Here is a 13263-nt window from a genome sequence, read left to right on the forward strand (position 1 = left end):
CGGCGCGTTATAGAACAAGCTCATTCGGCCTGCCCAGTAAGATTGGCAGTTTATTGCGTGCATGAAGCAATGGCAAGAGGAACCGAAATTGTATACGTGAGGGAAGGCCGGAAGCAAGATTTCTCAAAGCGTTGCCACCATCTCCGCCCAAGCATTACTTTCATGCTGGCCCTTTACTAGCTCGCACGATATACCATGGTCATGATTCCAGTTGTTTTGGAACAGGCTTCGTAGCCACAAGCCTCGTCTCGCAGAATGTAATGTTGAAAAAATTTGCATCTTCTTTCACTGAACGGTAAATTCGGGTGGGGAAAAAATCGTGTTACCTGATATGCCTCTTTACTCGAAGTCTCACGCCGTCATAGTGCACATAATTGTTGTTTTTCCAGCAATCTTAATTTTATCGGTATCCTAGATCACGCATTGGGTTTTACGTCCATGTTGTCATGTCGAGCATACGACGAGGATCTGATCTGTATGGGGAAAATTTCCTATTAAAATATCCATTTCTCGAATAACATACTATTGTGCCAGAAGTGTTTGTAAGCTGAGCATAGTTGGTCATTGACAGCGTCGGCTTCTGTCTTAACTTCTCTGAACGTTTATAACTTATGATCCTGGGGGGGGGGGGGGGGGGGGGGTATAAACCCACGAAAGCACTGATACAGGTCTGCTTCCGTCGTCTGCTCCAGGACCATTCAGGACCCCGCGGGCCAGCGGCTGACATGGCACAAGCCGCCGCTGTCGGTGCTCGTCATCAAGAAGACCATGGACGCCACGGTCGTCAAGCCCTTCAATGAGCTCGTCCAGTGGCTCATCTGGGTGAGGCACGGCCGGAAGGTCTCTTCTGCACCCCAAGTCCCTACTAGTGTATTAAAGTCCTATACTTAGCTAGGTACCTACTCTTTTCACTGTTGTCGCCCTGAGACTTACACGCGGGTGGCACTCAAGGTTTTCGTAATTAGAGAAGCAAAAATTAGCAGAGGTTTAGCGCTTGCTAAAACCTGGCAATACGCGCGAAAGCTCTGTTAAGCATGGTTACGAATGGTTTGGCGCATTAGAGTTTCTTACTATTACCTAGAGGGAAAGCTGGCAACCCGTATATGGGAGTTTGCATGGAGATCCCTCGAGACCACTTCTGCCACCATGGGCACTCAAAGCATCATGGGGCGGTGAGCTACCGACTGCAGAACTTCAACTTTTGGCAAAAAAATAACGCAAAAATAAACGCTATTCAATAATCAAGAATGTCCTAACATTCAATATCCTGTCTAAATTGCAAGAAACGAGCAGAAAAGCATGTAAATGCAAAGTTTGTTCAAAATAAGAGATGGCTAGCTCTCCTATTGGCCAAGTAATGAACAGTACAAGAACTAATATTTCGTAATTAACAGGCGCACTTTTAAAAGTAAATATGTGTTAAAAAAAATGTTATGCTTAGATACTTTAAGAGCTTTTTTAATGGCATTTCGGAAAAGTGAAACCTTTTATTGACGTCGTGTGCTGCTGCGTTTCCATTACTATGGCTTTTGCGCACTGCGTTCGCGCGAAAGTCGTCTGCGCACACACGAACAGCGTTTTCGGAATGAAGCATTTCAGTAGTGCCACTCCGTGTTCCCGAAAAAATACGACTGTCCCGCAACAAGTAGCTCACCGCCCCATGATGCTTTGAGCGTCCATGGTGGCTGAAGTGCAGCGCCGCCAGCTTTCTCTCTAGGTAATAGTAAGAAACTCTATGGTTTGGCGCCGGAGTCGGTCCGGTGCGCGCCTCATCCATGGCGAGACTGAGCGACCGAGCGCCAGCGAAGCCGCTATTATACCACCCCTAATCACGCGGTACAGCAGCAGCGTCTCTCAACACTGAGTCACGTGGTATAACGTCACTTGCAATACCTCTACTCCGCCGGCTCATGGTCAAACGCGCATCAAACTTGACCTTGGGAGTTGTGCGAAGAGTAGAGCTTTCGCTGTAAAAGTAATACGTGAGCTGAGGGAGATGCTAGCATACTCAGTGAAGTTTGTGACACACGCCTTTTGCCAGTTTCACTTCATTTTTCATTGGCACGCTGGTTCGTAGCTGAGCATAAATGACGGTCATTTTTTATTTCTAATTACTAATGCATAAATAACTATTTCATAGTGATGTCACTGATGGTTCCGTTATCGGCTCTATTTATGCAATCCCCCCTTACGCCATGCTCCGGTCCTTGGAGCTTGTGCGCCAAATGTAATAGATAATTAAGTAAATGAATAGTGTTATCTAAGCTAAGAGTGAATACAGCCGTACGAGGATGGCTGGCCAACGCCTAACCCTTACGTACTCTCATTTCTCTGGCGTTGTAGGAGCCTACGTGATAGCATAACCTGTACGGCCTATATTTCACTCACAGGGCAGACAGTGCTGGCGAAATAGCGAATTTATGGTGAAAATAGCTATAGGTAAATGTAAGGACGTCAAATAACTGATTTTTCTACGAGGTGAATTCTTTAATTTACAACGAGATAATATCAGTATGCTCTAATTTCCTGTCCCGTACACTCGTCGAGTCCAATATACACCATTTTTACAAAGGCATAGAAATAAAGTTTAGCTTTGAGCACCCAGGAGGAAGAAGTACGACAACAACAATCAAAATCATATATTTCCGTTTCCCCTTAAACTTCATTGCTGCTGGTGACGAAGCGTTTCTGACCGGATAAAAGCGGAAAACATTGGTATGCTTGCTCATTATTAATTTTTTTCTCACTTTCTTCCTCACTTCTGTCTTGTTTATGCTTGTTTCCTCTGTCAACGCAGGTCAAAAACATGGTTGTCTTTGTTGAAGACGCCATCTTGGAGGACCCGTTCCTGAAGAATAACAAGGCGTTCCTTGAGGTCAAAGACAAGCTCTGCACCTTCAAAGAAGGTACTGCCCATCTAAGGATCTAAGTCTCAGGATATGACACTCTCTTATGCATGACATAGAAGGCCATAGCGCAGAGATGCAGGTAAAGGTACTGAAGGGGAAAAATGAAACCACGAAAAAAAATCCGCATAGCGAGGTTACTTTCCGTCTTGTCTGGAAATGCAGATATTCGTATCAGTTTGATCATTTAGCATTCAGATTACGTTACTCAGTGCTTCGTTCCGTCTTTCAAGCTATTTTCTATAACGCCGTCAGCGACCCCTCGTTGGCAGTTCAGAAAAAAAGAACAACTAGGAAAGGCTGTAAGCACAAAAAAAAGAGCGCCGCACATTAGTGTTGTTTCCGTTTTACCCCTCTGGTCCACACTCTGACTCAGCATGGCAAGTGTCGCACTGATGCATTAACGTAAAGCAGTTCACCCCATCTAGCCAAGCAAACCGCGGCAACGTCACAACGTAGAGGAGTGGTTAGTATAGGCTACAAAGCAACGCCCATCACTGTTATTCACTGTCTTGCTTGACTTTTTTTTTTTCGGTCAGTAAGAATGTCAGAGCTATAGGGCTGCGTTTGTTTCTCTTGCCAATGTGAACCGGACACGACTAGCTGAGCTCGCTGTTTCGACACAGTCTGTTGTAACTCGCTGCAGACACTGCATCCCAGGAACAGCGGTTGACGGAGTGGCGAACGCGAAGGTCACCCGCGTTTTCGCCTACTTGAGCGCAGCTGGGCGCGAGACACGGGTGCTGTTTGACACGTGCAATCGCCCAGAGTACGGCGCCGCTTCTTCTTTGTCTTTCTGTCAGGCAGGGATGAGCTCACAGACCGGATCGACTTCATCATCTGCCTCGGCGGAGACGGCACGCTGCTCTACGCCTCCTCGCTTTTCCAGGTAGGTTCCTCTTGGAAGGAAACAAAATTGTATCTCCCGAGTGCTTTTGCAGCGGCGGCTGTACGAAGGACTCTGTCCGGGTTAAAGCCTTCGCCATCGTAATGGATCGTAATCAACTCCCGCCTTTTTCCTCCTAATCGAGAATAATATCATGTGAACGGGCCCTAACCACGCCTTCGTAAGATAAACAACGGAAGGGTAGACTTGAGTGCACCGCATTATACACGCCGATAATGCCAAGCTGACGTCACGCACTCAGTGCTGTCATGTGATTTACCATCCGGGCTCCTCGCCACGCTCCTCGCCGACGCGCCATCGTGCGCGCTTTCTACGTTTTATCGCATTGTGAGCCGACGCAATTGACGCGCCATCTGTCGTCCTTGCTGGAAACGAATTGCAGCTGCAAGCTTTAGTCTGGGAAGGCGGCAGTGCTCTACCAGGGCCTCTGATTAGTCGCTACACAGCTCCGCCCCAATGAAGTACTACTGGCGTGCTCTAATCAGCGGAGTCTGCACTCTTGTCTTTGTTTTGTGGTTCGAACCATGAGGGGCATGTTGGTCGGCTGCTATGCCGCTCTCGAATATGTCACCCCTTATGTAATGCCCCTGAAAAGGGGTCTTTAAGGGAATAAAATTGATTGATTGATTGATTGATTGATTGATTGATTGATTGATTGATTGATTGATTGATTGATTGATTGATTGATTGATTGATTGATTGATTGATTGATTGATTGATTGATTGATTGATTGATTGATTGATTGATGTACCGCCCCGGACCTTTGCTCCAGGCACTGTTTGAAAGCACTCCCAACGTCCACTAGCTGAACGTGCGAGTATTCTCTTTCAAGCTAGCACAGTGGCGCTGCAGTAGTCTCGTGTGTACTTGTTATTATGAAAACAAAACCGCGAGAGGTGATACGGGAGTAGGGAAAAGAAAGGCACCCCATGTGCAGGGCTGCGTATAGACGGTCTCCGTAGGTGCGAAGTTCCGTACCCGAACGAAAATTTCCATACGACGAGTCCCATAATTCCATACGTTTCCATATAAATCGTATGGAGTCAGTATGGAGCATATGGAGTCGGTGTGGACTATACGGAAAGCACGTCTGGAAACTTACGGATGCAATATGCCGTCACGCAATGGAACTCGTATGTAAATGATGTGGAATGCTTATGGACTCTTTAAAGACAAGATGTGGATCTCCATATATTTCTCTATATCTTATGGACTCAATATTCCAGTAATTCCATATGAGCAGCTGATATGGAACGTTTCAGTTGGGAAGCGCAGTGTGTGTGTACAACTCTGCCATTCTGTGGGCTTCGTTTGTTTCTTGAACCGCTTGGTTATGTTGTTCCTCTTCTGCTTCGTCAGCAAAGCGTGCCGCCCGTCATGGCCTTCCACATGGGCTCCCTGGGATTCCTCACGCCCTTCGACTTCGACAACTTCCAGGACAAAGTCAACAACGTGCTCGAAGGTGCGTTTGCACGCCTTTGCCAAAATGCGCAGTACTCACCGCAAGCAGCACAACTAACGTCCCAGTATTGGGAACGTATTGGCAAATGCCGGTCGTATACAGAGGACCACAGTGAAACCATCCATTTGCAATATTGGGCCGACTACCTGTGCTGAGCCGCAAGCATTTTGAAATTGCCTCTGAAAGTGCCGAACGACGCATGTCTGCCTGTTATAGCTGCATCTACAAATATTCTCTTTTTGAATAAAACATTTCTCGTGCAGGTGGATATTTGCTCTTAATTTATCACCATTGGCAACTGATTACAAAGAACCTGTTTTACGGATTATGTGAGATGTCATTTAATGCAAATCTCCCAGCGCACTACTTCATCAATGCCTAAAAATTTCCTCTATTGTAGGACCCAGATGGAACGTTGCTGTTGTGTATTCACGCTAACGACGAAGTGGAATAGCTTGCAAGAACTTGCAAGAACTAAAGCAGCACGGCAGATATTCCATTAGTCAGACTTACCAAGAAACGTCTCTAGCACCCTTCCTTGTGCCACTTCAAAGCGGGAGATGAATTTTTGTTTCAGAAGGAAAATCTTCGCGTCTACCGAATCGTTCATTTCTCCAGTAACTGTACAAAGGTACAGCAGGCAGAAGTCTTGAAACGTGCACTAGTACATAAAACTGCTACAGTTGCGGTTGCATCGGTACGAAAAGCGAAAATGCAACCTGCGGGAGGGCTAGCTTATGGTAAATGCACTATTCACACATGCGACCAGCAGGGCCTTAAATAATTTCTTCGAACAGTCCGTGCTACTACTACCGTGATGCGCAATGCAAAAAAGCCCTGTGTCAAGGACCCGCGGAGGCAGAATCGCCATTCGTCAAGAGCCTTTTACTGTCCTGCAGTCTCGGAAGTGTGCAAATTCCTGCTCTGTTCGCACACGCAGTCTTGCGTTCAGAAATACGCATGGCGTAATGACTTTGGTTTGTACACACCCGCTGCGGTGACTGAGTAGCTACGGCGTTCGGCCGCATAGCTGTCGGGTTTGATACGCCGCCCACTGCGGCTGCATTTCGATGGCTGTAAATGTAGTGCCCCCGGGTATTGTGATTTCGGAGCAGGTTAAGGGAGCCCAGGTGGTGGAAAATAATCCGGAGCCTTTAATAAGGGCTTGCGGTATATCTCAGTGTTGCGTTGAGACGTAAAAATCTGTTAACCTTTACTTTTGCCATGTACGCGTTCCTGTTCTCACTTGAGGCTTGGGCCCTGTGGCACTTTTCATATTTTCTTTTTATTTATTTATTTTTCTTCGTGTGAATGCTTCAGCACTGCAAAGCGCTGTCCATGTGCAAGGCGACTCCTAAGGCTAGTTGAGGTTGCCTAGGTAAGGGCAGAACCCGGCAGGGCAGGTTAGGATTTGGTAGCATATGGTAGAGTAGGGTACGGTAAAAAAAGGGGTGGGATGTAAAATAGGATAGAGTAGGGCAGGGTACAGTGGGCCGTGTAAGACGTAATAAAATGAGGTAATTTCGACAGAGCAGGGCAGAGCAGGAAAGGTTGCAGTATAGTAAGGTAAGGTAAATGGGGTATGCCAGGCTATAAAGGAAGGAAAGGTGACGCAACTGCCTCACTCCAGGTTGAAACTTTAACGGCGTGTTGACAAAGAAGCGGGACAGAGAAAGAATCGTAGGTGCGTGCCCATGTGTGGGTTTTCCCCTTGTGTTCGGGGTCTGTGACTTCGCAACTCACCACGCACACATGCAGACTCCGCCCTGTATTTGCATGCAATGACGAGCCTGCAATTCTCTCCCGCGCAGGGCACGCGGCTCTCACGCTCCGCAGCCGGCTAAAGTGCAGCATATACCGCAACGAGAGCGACACCAACGACAATAATCTCTGCAGCAACTCGACCTGCCTGGTAGGTGCCAGCAGCTCTCGCTGCTTACTTCTTCGGGAAGAGAGAAACCGTTTCGGCAAATTGCGTGTGCTCTCTTTGTAGGGGAGACTCTCCGGGCCCTGCCAACAGCAAGTATGTTGTCTAACTTTGACCTGGCTACGCGCCCGTTCTTCTGATATCAATATTCAGAAAAAATTATTGAACTTATGACGATGACGATTCCGCTGTGCAGTGTGCTAAGAGCGATTGCTGCTCTCAGCCTCACTGTTTTCGTTTATTGTTGTTATAACACCCTTATGATATTGTTTTCGTAAATATACAGGCTGTCTCTTTCTTTTTGTAAATATACAGACTGTCTCAAATAAATGTGCTCCTCCCTACCAAGAAAACATTATAGACGATAAATGCTGTTGATGTAGTGGAGTATGCGTTAACATTAGTGTTCTCCCCGGACGGAGCAGCCGCTGTCGCCGACAGGTTCAGACCGTGCGAGCAAATGGAGTGATTCAGTCTGTCAGTCACCATGTGACACGTCGTACCCCACCCGCCGCCTGTTGCCTTTCACCCTCTCCATCTTCCTCTCCCATTTTCCTCTGAAAGTAGAGAGATGCATTTCCCTCTCTCCACTTTGCCACCTGCCAACCGAGGCTTCAGTCGGACGAACGGGCGGACAGATTTTTCCGAAGTGGCGGTTGTAATGCTAACGCATTGAATAATATTAACGGGCGCGCTGTGCAACTGCGAATGACTGTACGTTGTTGCGCAGTGGTTCAAATAACTAATAAAGACTTTCTAACGACTAATTTAAGGCCCCGGAGTGTATTTAGTAAGTTGAAGCTTTGCGACGCATCGAAACTTCTAATGCATCTGTCGAACTAGATATCGAATGACTTCTTTTTCGGCCGCCAAAGAGAGCCCGCGAAGGCTGAGAGAACACGGCAAGTGACAGTGCGACTGCGCACCTCGCTTACAGAGCCGTGAAACTCGTCACGTAAGGAAGCCGCTGCCATTACGTCCTGCGCGCTTTCCGAAACGGGGCTTTCCCACATACGCAAAGCGCACATGCTTGGCCAAGCCCAAGCACAGTGCCAATTTTTGCCATCGTCGTGCTTCCTGCGCAGGTTCTGAACGAGGTCGTGGTAGACAGGGGCCCGTCACCCTACCTGTCCAACATCGACCTCTACCTGGATGGCAAGCACATCACTACCGTCCAGGGGGACGGTGAGTCATAGATGTCTCGTGATTACCTACCGAACAGCTCTTGCAGAGATTTCTTAATTCCACACAAGAAAGACCGCGAAACAGCTGAAAGGAACATCGTAACATGTAGATTCAGGAGGATAGCGCGAAGTTTTACAAAGGAAAGTCTCTGATGTAGTTTACATCGTGGTAAAAAGCCGCACGTCGCTGAACGTCATAGCCTGTGGAGTCAACGTCGAACTTATGTCACCAGTGCTGTCATTCCCTGGTTGCACGTCGCGGTTGCAAAGTTAAGTGCCTGTCAGTTATCCCGGCACGAAGCTGGGTCAGTTGCAAAGCTATTTCACTGCAGATAGACGTGCAAAACTTGAGCATAACGGACGAACGAAGTGAAAAGGACACAGTGTTGCCGCTTCTAGTTCATGAGGTCGTCAAATATGAACGTGAAAAAAATCAGAGATTTCAACTTCCTCAACGATACTGCTTTTGACGTTTTTTTTTTTTTTTGCTTGGCAGGCGTCTGTACACAACGTGATGTCCAACGCGATGTACCAAAGGAAAGGCAGATCTTGGGAAATTCATGTCCCCTTTACTGTGCCTGTGTCCCGTGCACAAGTTCATCCTTTTCTGCGAGCGATTATCCAAGCGAAGGTGGTTGATCCCTGTGGTTGTGACCGTGCAGGGCTGATCGTGTCCACGCCGACGGGCAGTACGGCGTACGCGGTGGCCGCGGGCGCCTCCATGATCCACCCGAGCGTGCCGGCCATCATGGTGACGCCCATCTGCCCCCACTCGCTCTCCTTCCGCTCCATCGTGGTGCCCGCGGGGGTCGAGCTCAAGGTAAGGCCCCGCTGGGCACCTCGGCTCCTGTTCTACCCGAATTCCTCCCACTATTTAAACTACTCGAAGTCTTAGCCGTTCTGTGTTACTGTAAGGGCCCCTAAAATCTTACTGTTCATGAAGTTCCAAACTGACATTATGTTTAATGCCAAAGGCGTGTCTATTAGGCCAGTGTTTGGAGATCGGTAGTAGCAGTCCTTTTGTATAGCGATGGTGACAGTTATCACCTAGCTAATAAGTATAATTTACAATGCGTCCTGTTCAAAACTATTACGCTTATTTCTTTTTCTGCCTAGCTAAACTACTCTCTTGTTCTCTTTCAGCAATCCTCTTGTCACAATTTACTCATTTCTGAAAATTGGGTACATCTGTTCGCACCGTTTGTGGACAGATAAGCGGAGATAAGGTAGCCGCAGCTGGCACAGGACATGGTTAATTGGAGAGATATGGGAGGAGCCTTTGTCGTGCAGTGTGTGTAATCATGGTGATGATGGTGAGGAAGGGTCTGCAAACTTGGATCAAACAATGTGTGAAACCGAAGATTGATGAATCCCGATTTGCTATTCCTAGCTTAGCGAGAGCGTGCGTTTCCTAGTGTCGAATACATTCGCAAAAAATAGTAGGCGGATTTCAGAACGAAAATAAAAATGTTTTATTTAGTTTTTGAACCGGTACGGTTAAAGAACAGCTTGTGTGGTGTCATCAATCTACATTGAATTTATGTCAAAACGCCGCTGGGTGCAATGTGGTTTTTTAACGCGGTAGTGTAAGACTTCGATTTATCGACACCCGAAGTAAGAGCATTTGAAATTGATATACCGAATTACAATTTCCCAGTGTAAATCTGTAGGGCCTCCTGATTTCTCGATTTTACCGTGCATTGGCGTCTTTGCAACTTGGCTGTATCAGGGTATCACAGAGCACGCGCGCCTTCGGAGCTTTAAAATGTTCACGGATGCGTCTACCGTATTTTAGAAGCGTTTTCAGTGTTTTTCTTCTCTAGGGAATGTATTTTAGCGCTCCCCCCTCCCCCCCCCCCCCCCCCCCGCCCCCCACGCCTGGCCTGTTTAAATTCAAATACTTGTAGATACTAGAATAAGTTTACTAACGCCTTCACGCCTTATTCTTTAACACACACGCGATAATCCGAAAGTTGCAAATGCTGACACTTCGTGGCACTTTCCACCCCTGCAGATAATGGTTTCGCCCGAAGCGCGAAGTTCAGTGTGGGCCTCGTTCGACGGTCGTCTGCGCCAGGAGCTGCAGCACGGTGAAAGGTGAGTTTCGGATTCACTTACTCAGTGCTGCTTCTGGAATGGACTGATCCATTTCTATCCATTGCGATCCCCCCGCAATCGAATCTTAACTCGAATCGACTGCTTGCATTTCCATGCATCGAGATCCCCTGCAGTCGAATCTAAGTCAGCCTTCTGTACCTCTTTCTGCACTTGTCTATTATCCCTGCATACTGATCTTAAGTTATCAATAATCTTGAAACTGAACAGGGAGAAAAAGCTCGTGCCCAGAGTTCTGTACTGCCCAACCAAGTGTGTTTTACTGGCGCTCATGCGAATGTGAGATTATTTATCTACGCGCAATATTTAGGTAATATTTAGCGAGCTATGGAAAGAAAAATGATAGGTGTAGCGTTAAGAGACCGGAAGCGGGCGGAGTGGCTCAGGGAACAAACGCGGGTTAATGGCATCCTAATCGAAATCAAGAGGGAAAAATGGGCTTAGGCAGGGCATGTAACGCGAAGGCGAGATCATCGCTGGTCCTTAAGGGTGACGGAGTGGATTCCAAGAGAAGGCAAGCGTAGCGGGAGGCGGCAGAAGGTTAGGTGGGCGGATGAGGTTAAGAGGTCTGCGGGGATACGGTGGCCGCAGCTGGCAAAGGACAGGGTTCATTGGAGAGACATGGGAGATGAGATGCCTTTGCCCTGCAGTGGACGTAGTCAGGCTGATGATGATGATGATGACGACGACGATAGTAATGATGAATATTTAGGTCAACGAAGTATGATGCCTGTGGTTTCTGCGACCGCCCGAACCCCCTTTTTCTGCCCCGCTGCAGTCTGCGGGTGACGACGTCCATCTACCCGGTGCCTTCGATCTGCGCCCAGGACCAAATCTCGGACTGGTTCGACAGCCTGGCCGAGTGCCTGCACTGGAACATGCGCAAGAAGCAACGACAGCTGGTCGACATCACCGACGTCGAAGCGCCCGCGGGCGCGAAATAACTGACCAGACATACGTACGCGCCCCCTGTGCCCACAAACGCGCTCACACATACACAATTTCACACACAAAGCAACGAACACACTTCCCCCTGCCTCTTTTACACACTGTTTTCCTTTCTTGTTGGTGTTTTTTTTTTTCTTTTCGGTCGCGTATACGATTCTCATAAAGGAAAAATACACTCGCGATCGCAATGTGTGTGTCGAAATGTTAGCTCTTGCTTGCCAAATTGTCGCCGGCATTATTTGGGGACGATTCTTTCCCCGTTTCAATTCTTCGCATTTCTACCATTGGTGGATGCAACTTGTGACGTAATGGCTGACATGCTCAATAAGCCGTGCCATTTGCCGCCTCCGGCACCCGAAGGTGGAGTTGACCAATGGCGAAGAAGCGAATGGAATAAACGCGGAAAGAATCGTTGCAAAATACGACCGCTGCCGGGTGCTCCATGAGGTGCGCTGGACACTACACTGGCGCAATCACTCGTTAGTGCTGCACAAAGAGCGAAGCGAGACTGAGAGTCATTTCTGTTATTTCAGTTTATATAGGCGCTGCTGTATCAAAAACATTGGGTTGTTGATGCGAAGGTGTTTTCAACTCAGCGGCTGTCTATTCACATTAAGCAGTGCTGTGTTTTCATTAGCGCCCCAATAAGGGCACTTCCGGCCACCGAAAATTAAATTGTCTTTAGGCCTACACAGCAGCTCCTGCCGCATAAGTGTGCTGACTCTGTCGTGGGGCGGACTAGAAAAACAAACGAGGAGACACTCAAGCGGCTTTCTTTTTGGCAGTTTTTAGATCTTTTTCTTGTTTTATGTGGCACCGAAAAAACCTTGAGCACTTTATGTTCAAAGCGAAGTAAATAGTTCTTTTTTTTCCAGAGAAGGAAAACACGAGTGCTGTAATATAAACAGATTTTATATTTAAATGAATGTGCATTCCTTACAAACACATTTGTTCAACTTTCAATGCATGTTAAAAAGGGTTCAAGAATCAGAAATTGAGACGCATACACGGCGGAGAATAGCATATATAGACACGGGCTGGACTAACAATTGAATTTTTTTTAATGAAAAACAGATCGCCAAATAGCAGCCATGCAAATGATTGTTACTCGGCGACCTGATTTTCGATAAATATCTCAGTTGTTAGTCTAGACCGTGTCCCGTACTATCCTTCGTGAGTATGTCTTGTTTTTTGGTCGGTTTGAACCCCTTTTAAACATGCATTTCCGACAGGCCCACCATTCAGCCTTGCTTTCAATGGAACGCCAATGCACGCTCATAAACTCATTAAATGTTGGCAAATATTTCTGCAAGAACTGCTTCCGTCCATGCGATGTGTTTTGAAATTGCGGTTACTGACACCATGCGGTGTGTAAAGCCGCTGTGACAGAATTGCTTCATAACTTCGATATTTGTGCTCGCAGGGTTAATTACAAGTTGAAGCCCCTGTACGTACTATAACTGCTTTAGCTGTGCACGTACTGTACAGCAATGTCCAGGCATTAATTGGCATGCCATTAATGTAAGCTGACATTGCTCTGTGAGCTTGTGTTCGTTTGCAGAGAACATGGGTACGGCTATTGGCTTTTCTAGTAATACTTTGCGGCCGTGAAGTCTATCCAGGTGGTCATGAAAATGATGACTAGGTCATGACTAACGAGCGGAGTTTCATGGAAGCTGACCTTAAAACAACTTGTACCTGATGTTTAAGCGTTTGAAGTTTGTATTGCAACGGTCAAACAGGACCTAGTGCAGTGTAAATAAAGCAACACATTCCTGTTGTTGCCGTTCCATTGACTGAGTCCTTTGCGTTA

The 13263-nt window shown here is 47.2% G+C and overlaps 1 protein-coding gene across 3 annotated transcripts in view; it reads left to right on the forward strand.

The window, feature by feature from the left end:
• Positions 1–13253, forward strand: part of LOC149364498 (NAD kinase-like) — a 41461-nt gene extending 28208 nt beyond the window's left edge. For 2 of the 3 annotated variants that reach the window (XM_089574453.1, XM_089574456.1), the window contains exons 3-12: positions 693–822; positions 2798–2906; positions 3710–3795; positions 5174–5276; positions 7088–7188; positions 7270–7299; positions 8289–8388; positions 9050–9207; positions 10402–10484; positions 11281–13253. In XM_089574453.1, coding sequence (XP_089430579.1) covers positions 693–822; positions 2798–2906; positions 3710–3795; positions 5174–5276; positions 7088–7188; positions 7270–7299; positions 8289–8388; positions 9050–9207; positions 10402–10484; positions 11281–11446 — 1066 coding nt within the window. In that variant the 3' untranslated portion in view covers positions 11447–13253. The remainder of the gene's footprint in view (positions 1–692; positions 823–2797; positions 2907–3709; positions 3796–5173; positions 5277–7087; positions 7189–7269; positions 7300–8288; positions 8389–9049; positions 9208–10401; positions 10485–11280) is intronic. The other variant, XM_089574455.1, reaches the window with a different exon arrangement.
• The last annotated feature ends 10 nt before the right edge of the window (positions 13254–13263 follow it).

This window comes from Amblyomma mixtum, chromosome 2 (genome assembly GCF_055824585.1).
Source record: "Amblyomma mixtum isolate Tamu chromosome 2, ASM5582458v1, whole genome shotgun sequence".
In the NCBI taxonomy this organism is placed as follows: Eukaryota; Metazoa; Arthropoda; class Arachnida; order Ixodida; family Ixodidae; genus Amblyomma; species Amblyomma mixtum.